Raw genomic sequence first — 11,768 nt, 5'->3', positions numbered from 1 at the left:
CATGCTCCTAGAACTACTCATTGGGCATTAGTTAAAAGAATTCTAAGGTATCTCCAGTATTCTCAAGGGCTTGGACTTCAGATTGGCAAGTCCTCTTCCTTGCTTGTTACTGCATATTCTGATGCAGACTGGGTAGGGTGTGCTGATGATAGGAGATCTACTGGTGGTTTTGTTGTGTTTCTCGAATCTAATCTTGTGTCATGGAGTGCAAGAAAGCAAGCTACTGTTTTAAGATCCAGTACGGAGGCTGAATACAAGTCGTTGGCGAATGCTATAGCTGAAGTGATGTGGATACAAACATTACTTTATGAGCTTGGGATTAAAGCTCCAAAAGCTGCATGGTTGTGGTGTGACAATATTGGTGCAACTTACCTTTCAGCAAATCATGTTTTTCATGCATGAACAAAACATATTGAAGTGGATTTCCATTTTGTCAGAGAGAGAGAGTAGCTCGAATGCTGCTTGAGATCCGGTTTATTCCCACAGGGGATCAACTTGCGGATGGGTTCACTAAACCCTTGACCGGGAGAAGACTAGACGAGTTCAAGTACAATCTCAACCGTAGCAAGGCTTGAGGTTTAGATTGAGGGGGAGTGTTAGAATTATTGTATAGGGATAGGAGAGGTGTTTAACTTGTATCTCAACTCTATCTCTTCTTCTCCTTATCCCTTGTAACGACCTCCTCCTGGTCGATCTCCTCTCAACCGATCTCTCTCTCTCTCGCGCGCGCGATCGGTTTCTCTATGTAAACGTGTGCACCAAGGCATTGCCTCAATATATACAACGCAGCCCGAGACAAAGGATTCTACGCTTCCCAAACTACTTTACAACACGCACACACAGGCGTTGTTGCCCGCGTCACACGGCACTTCGGCAACTCCTCAATACATGCCAGCCGAGTCACCTAATATGCATTGGCCCTACATGACTAACTCACACAGTAAATAAAAGGCCTGGCTAATTTAACCAAGTCTCAGTCAAGCGATATAACATGCAAGAGAGAAAAAAAACTAATTTTTTTGGCATGAATCTATATAGGATCTCACGGATATAACATCGATTGAGACTTAACGAAGTCTTAGTCGATTGAGACTTAGCAAGACGGACAAATAAACATGCAGATACATAAAAATCAAGATTATATCTAACAAGCCTGCTTCGAGGTTTTGTATCTCTTCGCACAACAGACAAAAACCGCTAGATTCAACGAGCTAAGCGCAGCAACGAGCCAGAAGAAGCGGTCGAGGTGGCCCACGTTAGGTTGTGTTGGAGTATAATGTCGTCCGGCCCTCTCTCTTAGATTGGTCTTTTGGTTGCATTGGCTAGAGCATGCACTTCTACATGGTATCGGAGCCAAGAGGTCTTGAGTTCAAGACCCGGTTGGCGCAATTAAAATTGCAGCCCACTTTCGGTCCATGTTTAGGCCTGAGGGAGCCACACGTGAGGGGAAGTGTTGACGTATAATGTGCTGCCTAGTCTCTTCCATCAGATCGGTCTGATGGGTGAACTGGTTAGGTGCATAAACTTACAACCAAGAGGTTCAGGGTTCAAAACCCAGTAATCGCAATTAATAATTGCGGCCTGCCCCCGCTTCCGCTGCCCACGTCATATAGCTTCAAAGAAGCATAGACGTGAGGGGGAGTGTTGGAGTGTAATGTCGTCCGGCCCTCTCCCTTAGATTGGTCTTTTGGTTGCATTGGCTAGAGCATGCACTTCTACAATGTTGAGTAACGTGATTGTATTAGGAAACATAGGTTAGAGTAGGAAATATTCTGGCTTGCCTTGTACTCCAAGTAGATCATGTACTCCTATATATATGCCCACGAGGCTCAAGCAATACAACAACAATTCCACCAAATCCCTCTCTCCCTTTTAACATGGTATCAGTTTCCGGGTTCTAAACCCTAGCCGCCGCCGCTTCCGCACCCGCGCGCCGCCCCCGGGGCGGTCGGCCTCCATGACCGCCGCCGGGGGCCGCGCCGCCCGTACCTAGGGTTCGTCCGCCGGTCATGTTGACCGGGTGCCCTAGAGTCTTTTTCCCGATTCTTAATCCGGGTTTTTTCTCTCTCGTCGATCATTTGATCGGTGTTCTTTTTTGGTTCTCCGATCTATAGATCGGGTTGAGTCGCTCGCCGCCGTTCGTCGTCAACAATGCCCGACTACTACATCAACATCTTCATCGACTTGGACTGGATCGGGTGTCACACGGCGCCCCGGACTTCATGCCCGAGCCAGATGCGGTCGCTCATGTGGTCGTGCGTGACTCGTCGTCCTCGCCGCGTTGGTCCGTGAGTCACACGTCCTGCGCGGGCGTGGTTGGCTGCCCGATCGCCCGCCCCAGCCCACCGATCCACAGCGTGGCCACGTTCCGGATGCATGCACTTTGGCTACCCGTGCTAGTGGAGACTCCTCTTATGCCTTCCTGCAGTACGTGTCCAAGCCTGGTTGCAGGCTGTTGCAACGTCCGGTGTCTGACGTGTGCCGTGCCGGATTACATGAAGATCGTCGTACAGTTTGTGCGCCTATCCACCGATTGAGCATGGGCTGTAACTGCGTCGTCTATATGGACTGTTCTTCCCGCGACAGCACCGATCCACGCCGCCGCTGTGTCGCCTCTTCGGGCCGTAGCGCCACAGCACGTGGTCCCCGCCGCCGCCCTGAGGCTGTTTCCGTGGTTGCACCATATCGCGCGCTGCCGCTGTGTCGCCTCTTCGGGCCGTAGTGCCGCGGCTTGCGGTCAATTGCCGCATCGAGGCCGTCCGCTCCAGGCCGTCCCCGAGGCTGCACCGACCCTCGTGCTGCCGCTATGTCACCCCGTCGGGCCATAGCGAGCGTGGCACGCGATCCCTGCAACCGCCCTGAGGTCTTCCCCGCCGTTGCCCCGACCTGTCCGCCGCCGTTGCGTCGCCTCTTCGGGCCGTAACACTGCGGCCCGCGATCCACCGCCGTCCACGCGCGTTGACTTCCACGTGATATGCGCCGCGCCGCCTCCCTTGGCGCGGGAACGTCACCGTCCGCGCTGGTCTTCGTCATGCTGTCGGGTTCATTATCGCCTACTTCGAGCACCGCCGCCGCGCTCCTTCTCTAGCCGCCGCCGCCTCCTTAGGCCGCCGCCGCCGCTGCTCTTCTTTCGCGGCTCCATGGCGACTACCTCGACACCGACGAACCCTGACTCGACACCGACCACGGTGTTCTTCGCACGGCTACCTCGACTACGGCTCCACCACCCACGCTCTCGGCTACATCGACAAATGGCACAAAGGGCTACCGCTTGCTTGAGCAACCTCGTCGGTTTCTACTCCAGCCACGACTTCCGCGATGCATCGACCGTTACGACTGTGGGGGGTGTCCGTCGGCTTGCCTTCGGATTCTTCTCTAGTCTCACCGTCTGCGTCGCTACCGTTGTGACTGCGGGGGGATGTTGAGTAACGTGATTGTATTAGGAAACATAGGTTAGAGTAGAAAATATTCTGGCTTGCCTTGTACTCCAAGTAGATCATGTACTCCTATATATATGCCCACGAGGCTCAAGCAATACAACAACAATTCCACCAAATCCCTCTCTCCCTTTTAACAGGTTGTTAGGTATCCACCCGGGCTCACCGCCCCTCGTCGTGATGCTGGCCACCAGGGTTACCACGAGCGAGCTGAGGTAGCTCCCGAGCGACACCGTGAGGAGCCCTAGCGCGGTGCAAAGGCTCCTCATGGACTCCGGAGCCTCATTGTAGAAGAACTCCGACTGCCCGACGCACGCGAACACGACGCTGGCGCCGACCAGGAGATACTGTGGCACCTGCCACAGGATGCACATCCGGCCGAGCGCCAACCGCCGCGTCTCCACCACCACAGCGGCCGCCATGACCAGGATGGAGAGGAATAGGCCGATGCCGAACCGCTGTAGCTCCGAGAACCCCCGCTCGTTACCGGTGAACCTCCTCGCCGTCGGGATGAGCACCCTGTCGTAGACGGGCACGAAGAGGATGACGCTCACGGCGTCGAAGCAAGCCAAGGACGCCGGAGGGATGGCGAAGGTGCCGACCATCGTGTCCATCATCCTCCCTTGCACCAGGAACGTCGAGGAGAACTGCGCGAGGACGGCGAAGAACACGATACCGGTGGCCCAGATCGGGAGCATGCCGATCACGATCTTAAGCTCCTCGATTTGTGTGACTGTGCAAACCCTCCATGGAGCAGAGTAAAGCTCTTCGGCCGAAGAGATCACTGCAGCCTTGTCCAGGAAACTGGCCAAGAAATACCTTCAATCAGCTAACAGCAAACAGATCGATCCAGATTCCAGACAGCCTATGTATGTATGAAAAATAAAAGTTTCGCTAAAACACATTTAGATGTGCCCTAAGACCCTGTTCGGTACCACTCCGCTCCACAACTCTGGGAGCGGAGTTGGCGGAGCAGTTTAAAACGACGGAGCTGCAATTCCCCCCTCCGCAGATTCCGGGAGCGGGCGACTACCAAACATGGCCTAAATATTACACATCTAAGTCATATATTATTAATTTTATGCGAAGATTCATGCGAGTACTTAAATGTGCAATAACTATGAGGACTAAAAAATATCCAAATGTGCTTTAGACAGACTCAAAAGAAAACCACTTACCGGATCACCGGTGTATGCTGCAATTTCTTGGTACCTTCCGCCATTGGCACATCCTCAGGTAGCTCGTAAAGAAGAGAAGCATCACGTGGCAAATCTACATTCCGCTTCCGGACAGCCGCGACGATGACCTGGCAAACGCTTACCAGTGGGCTTCCGAGAGGCTTCTGCACTCTATAGGAACTGGATCCCAGGAAAAAACTCGCCATGGCCAATGCGATGAACAGGGTGGGGATCCAGAGGCCTATCACCCACCCGTAGTGGTCCTGCACCCACACAACGACGGTGCCGGCGACGAAGCTGCCGATGTAGACGGAGAAGAAGAACCAGTTGAAGAAGGAGTTCTTCTTCAGCCTCTCCGTCGGGTCCGTGTCGTCGAACTGGTCGGCGCCGAAGGAGGAGACGCAGGGCTTGATGCCGCCGGCTCCGATGGCCATCATGTACAGGCCAAGGAAGAAGATGACGGACTGAGGAGAAGACGACGAGCCATCCGGCCGCAACGATGCTGAAATTGACATTGCAGCCATTCCCTTGTGTCGTTGCAATTGCAAAAATATATAGAACTATTAAGAAACTTGGTAATTCCATCTGAGGGATGATTATCGAAGGGATTAGCTTGTGGTGCTTACGATTAGGTAAACAGCGAAGAAGGCCAGTGTGGTCAGGTATCTTCCCAGGTAGGAGTCTGCCACGATCGCTCCGACGAGGGGAGCCACGTAGCAAGTCCCCTGCCAATTCGTGTAGTTTCTTGCTGCCGACACATTGCTCTCGTGTAAGATGGTCTTGAGGAAGGTTACCAGGTTGAACTGGATCCCATAGTATGCTAGCTCCTCGAAGCACTCCGTCGCTGCATGCAGTGTAATTAAGTCGCAACTCACGTGTAATTACTGCCGGCTCCAAAATATCCGAAAGTTTTTTCACACATACAGTAACCCCGGGGGCAATGATCGTTTCCATTGTTAAAGTTGTTTCATTTGAGACAAAAAAAAAAGAAACTTTAGTGTAGTAAGTTACTGTAGTTTGTTGGTTGTTACTTGTTAAGCAAATTCAACATGATTGATTCTCTAGATATAACTGAAAAAAAAAGACTATTCTCTAGACATATAATAATGGAAACGATTATTGCCCCCGGGGTCTACTCTATATGAAATCATGCGAGGCACTTCCAAAAATAGTAATGAGTAGCACAACGGAACAATAGCAATGTATATGTGCAGTCTGAGCACAATATTTGGAAAATTTAACTGAAATGAAGAACACTAGATATTTTTTTCTACCAGATCTACATGAGAAGTTTTTATTTTTTTGAGCTGCTGCATGAGAACATGGTATTACATATAGTTCCCGTTTACCTAAGATAAACTTGCATGCTTTCCAACTGCCGGTACCGTGCTTCGCTAAAGGAGTTGGAGTTACTTTAATGTCAACATTTCGGTCTCCTATACGTTCTACTGAGTCCTGCAATAAGACAAATCTAATTCTTTTTAGTATTACTAGTATATTTCTGCAAAAGTTTGAAATGGCTGTAAATAATTCTTTTTAGTGATACTAGTATCTTTCTGCAAAAGATTGAAATGGCTGTACAAATGCAGGAGTGCCTCCCTCTATAAACTTTTAAAGTACTGATTTAAACGATCTTATAAAAGTTTACAGGAGGAGTACATGATAAAAAAGAGAGCCTAGGATCACAGTGTGAATAGCATGCAGAAACTGGTGTCCGGTTAAACTGTTAATACTTTTGTTGTTTTCAAGACAATATTAAGAGAAAATCATCAGTATTGCATCAGACATGTAAGCTAGCATTTGTTAGATCTCAGCAAAGCAATATGCAGCCATGCAGGGGGTCATATTGCGCTAATCCGCAACAGTAAAAAAATAAACGAGATGCGTTTGATATGACATCCATATGCATGCTACAATATGTTACTTTGGGCATCAAAGAACTAAGTTTTCACATCTTCATAGATATTGGTGACAACGAAGCACATAAAAAAGAATCATTGCTTCAGAAATTCAAGCTACTGGTAGAGTTGAATGTAGAAGAACTAGCAGAGGAACTGACCTCAATAATTGGTTCTTCCTGCTGTGAGATTTCCTCAAGAGATTCCATGGTGGTTAGACTCCCAGCCTAGTAGATAGAGACCTTGTACACAGGTTGAACAAAGACATCTCAATTTATAGAAATACGGAGTATGACCTTGTGATGTTGTGCATATCTCTACTATTAACTGTGAATATGTATGTAGTCCTTCGCACACAACCATTATTGCAAAAAAATATAGTGCGAACCAATTTAAAAATGAAGTCATTAATACAATTAATTAGACAGACGGTTATACATGTGCAATTAATTAGATCCATTTAAATAGAGATTTTTTCACGCCTAATCAATTTGAAAATTGATTCATTAATAGATAGTTGGAAGTACCTATTTTTCAGTTAGGAAGGCAACTAATTAATTAGGTAGAAAATTAATATCATCAAATTAGTCATGCATCCACCTCCAAAAGTAATTGGAAATCTAGTGCCGAATCCATTTGGAAATCAAGGCATTAATACAACCAGTTTGCCAGACTGTTAATTACATGTGTGATTAATTAGGTCCATTTAAACAAAGATTTTTGCACCAAATCAATTTAAAATCTAAGTCATTTATGTAACTAATTAATTAGACCTGCACATAATTAGAATAGGGATTTTTTTTATTGAGTCAGACAACTAATTAATTAATCAGACAATTAATCACGCAGAATCAGTTTGAAAGCGCTCGTGCGCGAGAACCTCCAGCAGGCTAACGCCATAAGGCCAACCAACACTTGCCAACATGATGTGGAGCATCCTACGGGCATCACCAGGTCACGAGTCCGTTTGGCAAGTGACACGTGTGACATCAACTTCACATACACAAAGTTGAATCATCTTCTTTACACGTGCTCACTTGACCCCTTCGAGGATGGTATACTACTTGACACCCCTCTCGTGTGCATGCATAGGTATTGTCGGAACTTCACGGATGACGAGGAGGAGTGCGAGCGCAAGTGTACAACCACACCATCCGCGAGGAAAGCGTGGAAACGAAGAAGCAAGAAGAAGAGCTGCCGAAGAAGCTCCAGCGAGCGGACGTTCGGACGACACCGGACGACCGACCCCTCCCAGCGAGCGGACATTTGGCCCCCACCGGAGGACTGGCACATCTACACCTGAGCCAAATCAGCGGAAGACCGACGACACCGGACATCCGGTGCCACCTCAACCGAGCCAAAGTGAGCGGAAGTCCGGCGACTACCGGACGTCCGGAAGCCCACGAACCACCGGACGACCGGTCCCCAGCGGACGTCCGGTACTTGTCTGCGTACAAAAATCGGGCCCGAGGCCCATGTATCCCTCTCCCACTTACCCCTTCGTGGACCTAGACTATATATACTCCTCCACCTCCTCCTAGTTAGGGTTAGCGTTGTGTTAGCTCATTTGTGAGATAGAGCTTCGCTCATCCATATCGAATCTACTCCTTGAGAGAGACCGCGGCCCCTCTTCGGAGAAGATCCACCTTGGATTCAAGACCCCTTTACGGGAAGATCTCCCCTTGTGGATTCAAGACCTCCTCACAGAGAAGACCAGTTACCATTTGTATCGTCCCTTGTTGACTTTGGATCTTGTATCTCCTCTCGTGTTTTGAGGATCTAGCATATGTGTGACCATATCTTGTTGGTTTTAGTGTTTCTCTCGTGTTTCCCCTCGTGATTCCCCTTGTTTTCCCCCTCGTGTTCTTCGTGTTCTTCGCGGGATCCGCTCCTTTCGTGAAAGATCGGCCATCTAGGGTTCCACCCTACATCATCTTGGTATCATGAGCCACGTTGATCACGATTTCGGAGCCTCCCCTCTTTGTTTTCTAGCTTGATTTTGTTGTGTTCTTCCCCAATTTGAAAATCCCCACCAAAATTAGCCCCAATTTCTTTTTGGTGATTTGTTTGTTTGAAGAAGTTTTGTTGACTTTGATCCATGGATTTGCTTGGTTTCAAGTGGATCTAGCATCTCCCCAAATTTCTCCATCTTTCATCCATGAAATCTCCTTAATTTTGACCCCAAAATCCCCAAATTCCGCCCAAAATCGCGTCCCGGATCTGAAATTTCGCATTGACCCCGATCCATCGGACGACCGACGTTTTACGGACGTCTGGAGCCCCTGGAACAACCGGACGTCCGCAACTTTACGGACGACCGGAACCCCCTAACCCGAGCAGAATTTATGGATTTCCGAACCGACCGGACGTCCGGGCCCCGGACATCCGTCCTTTTACGGACGTCTGTAAACTGTAGTTTCAGATTTCGGCTGATTCTTGTTTCGGCCGTAACTAATTCATCCGAACTCCGATTTTGACGTTCTTTAGCTCGTTTTGAAGCTCTTGACATCCCCCTTCCCACAAAAATACCACTAACATCATTTGAATCCATAAAATTTTCAAACTTTGTCATCTTTGCCTAGGCTTCCACCACATCATCCGCTACACCACCACCGACTTCCGCAACCTAACCAATTTTGCTCCCTTCGCATTAGCGGTTGTTTGAGTTGTGACTTGAGTCTCCTAAGGTGTTTCGGCTACTTAGGGACGATTGCTTCTTCATCAACCACCACCACTTCCGCATAGTGATGCGGAGCATCCCAAGGTCATCACCATGGACCTACCATCGTCTCATCAAGTGCCTACTGGACCCATGACTCGATCACGTGCAAGAGCCCTTGAAACCGAGGTGACATCTCTCCTCTCACAATTCCACTTCGATGCACATGAAGCATGGCTACTACCTCATATGGATACCTTGTGCATACTCAGGTACAATGGAGAAGCTAAGGAGCAAGGACAAGAAGAAGAGGAAGATGGACGAGAAGACGGAGAAGAAGAAGAGCTGCAGGAAATTTCCCAGCCACCGGACGACCGGCCGGGATCGGACGTCCGGCGCCTGAAGCGTCAGCCGAGCTCCAGCCAGCGGACGTCCAGCCCAGACCAGACGACCGGTGCCCCTGCACCCCAAGCGAACGAGCGGACGTCCGGTCCGGACCGGACGACCGGCGCACCAGCACCCGAGCCAACATCAGCGGAAGTCCGGAGCCTCCAAACGTCCGGCACCCCCATCACAGAGCAGAACCAGCGGATGACCGGAGGACACCGGACGTACGACAGCTCCTGAGACACCGGACGACCAGTCCCCAGCGGACATCCGGTACCTGGCTGCGTCCAGATTCGGGCCCGAGGCCCATGTACCCTTCACTTCGCCCCCTTTTGCACTTAGACTATAAATAGACCCCCCCATTCATCCTAGCTATGGTTAGCGTTGGTTTAGCTCACATTTCGAGATAGAGCTTCGCTCATCCATACCGATCTCCTCCTCGAGAGAGACTGCGGCCCCTCTTCGGAGAAGATCAACTTGGATTCAAGACCCCCTCTTGGGCGGCCCCATCAAGACCTCCTTCTAGGAGAAGAACCGGTTACTTGTATCGTCCTTTGTTGACCTTGGATCATCGTGTATCTCTTTGTGTTTCGAGGATCTAGCACATGTGTAATCGAATCTTGTTGGTTTGAGTGATTCTCTCGTGTTTTCCCTCGTATTCTTCGTGTTTCTCTCTGGGATCCGCTCCTTTCGTGAAAGATCGGCCATCTAGGGTTTCACCCTACATCATCTTGGTATCATGAGCAAGGTTGATCACGATTTCGGAGCTTCCCCGTTGTGTTGCTAGCCTAATTTTGTTGTTTTTCGTCCTAATCCGAAAATCTCCACCAAAAATAGCCCCAAATTTTTCTTGTGTTTTGTGAGTTGTGATGATGTTTTGTTGGTTTTGATCCGTGAATTTGTTGCGTTGCAAATAGATCTAGCCTTCCCCCACCATATCCACCTCGAAATCCCTCCCAAATTCCCCATATTCCCCCCAAAATCAGCTCCCGGATCTAAAATCTCGTGTTGACCCCGACCACCGGACGACCGTCACATCACCGGACGTTCGGCGACCCAGGAAGCACCGGACGTCCGACATTACCGGACGACCGGCGACCGGACATCCGTCCGCGCCCGGACGACCGCTACTTCCACAACATCATCCGCTACACCACCACCAACTTCCGCAAAACCGTCCCAATATCCCTACCCACACCACCACCGAACCGCCACCTACTTCGACGATTTTGGTCGCCTTTGGTTTTGAGAATTTAAGTTGTGGTACCGTATCCTTTTGTGTTTCAGCTATCTAGGTACGGTTCGACATCGACATCACCGCCGCTCATTTTCGCCACGGACGCGTCATCAACACCGGTCATCAACAACGACCACCTCGACTACGACTTGGTATTCGTGCCACCATTTTGACACCATACCGGAAGCAAGACCGGTAACCTCATCTTGGTATTGGACATATCACTCTTGCCATCACATTGTTAGCCATCATCGCCTTACTCCTTTGTGTTGCTTACCCATCGAGACTAGCCATTGAGTATTGTCGGCAACGAGACTTGTGCCCATTAGTGATCATACTTCCCATAGCATACATACATACATCATTGTTGCCTATATTGGTATCATCTCTTGTGTCACAAAGTTGTCATCGCATACTCACTTGCTATCTTGGTTCGTCAAGCATCGCATAAGAAAAGAGCTCAAACATCAAAGAGCCAACCAAGCTTTTAAGCAAAGAGGAAAGATAAGCAAAGAGCTTTAAGCAAGAACCATAGCATCATACAACATTAAGATTGTCATACTCGATCATCTTGGATCCTATCATAGCAACACCTTGCATAAAACATATTTGGGATAGAAGTCATTGCATTTTTGCTAAGTAGGTTGTGCACAAGTTCTTGTATCCGCTTATCGTGCAATCGTGCTAGCGTCTCTCTAGTGTTGTGCAACAAGAGCATTTTTGTGGATTCCACATTTTGGCTCACCCTTGGTTGCTCAACCCCACTTATCTTTTTGCGTGTGTGTTTCCGTGTACCGTATATGCTTGGTCTACTTGTTACATTGCATCTTGTGAATCTTTTCCAACATTATTGAATCTTGCTTACATTCCCATTAAAAATTGTGCCACCATCCTAACCAAGCTCCACCAAAAGATTTTACTTGTGTAGGTGTGAGAACCGACAAGAATTGGTACCAATTGTGCTATTTCCTT

The 11,768-nt window shown here is 49.0% G+C and overlaps 1 protein-coding gene across 1 annotated transcript in view; it reads right to left on the bottom strand.

The window, feature by feature from the left end:
- Window positions 1-1,144: 1,144 nt before the first annotated feature.
- Window positions 1,145-11,768, bottom strand: part of LOC123101203 (protein NRT1/ PTR FAMILY 8.3-like) — a 41,076-nt gene continuing 30,452 nt past the window's right edge. The window contains exons 3-8 of the mRNA XM_044522762.1: window positions 6,675-6,740; window positions 5,965-6,070; window positions 5,242-5,459; window positions 4,616-5,142; window positions 3,576-4,241; window positions 1,145-1,259 (exon numbers count right to left, since the gene is read on the bottom strand). Of these exons, the coding sequence (XP_044378697.1) occupies window positions 1,145-1,259; window positions 3,576-4,241; window positions 4,616-5,142; window positions 5,242-5,459; window positions 5,965-6,070; window positions 6,675-6,740 (1,698 nt within the window). The remainder of the gene's footprint in view (window positions 1,260-3,575; window positions 4,242-4,615; window positions 5,143-5,241; window positions 5,460-5,964; window positions 6,071-6,674; window positions 6,741-11,768) is intronic.

The sequence above is a fragment of the Triticum aestivum genome, chromosome 5A (genome assembly GCF_018294505.1).
Source record: "Triticum aestivum cultivar Chinese Spring chromosome 5A, IWGSC CS RefSeq v2.1, whole genome shotgun sequence".
NCBI lineage: Eukaryota > Viridiplantae > Streptophyta > Magnoliopsida > Poales > Poaceae > Triticum > Triticum aestivum.
The sequence above is the reverse complement of the archived record's forward strand: the minus strand, read 5'-3'. Positions and strand labels throughout refer to the sequence as shown.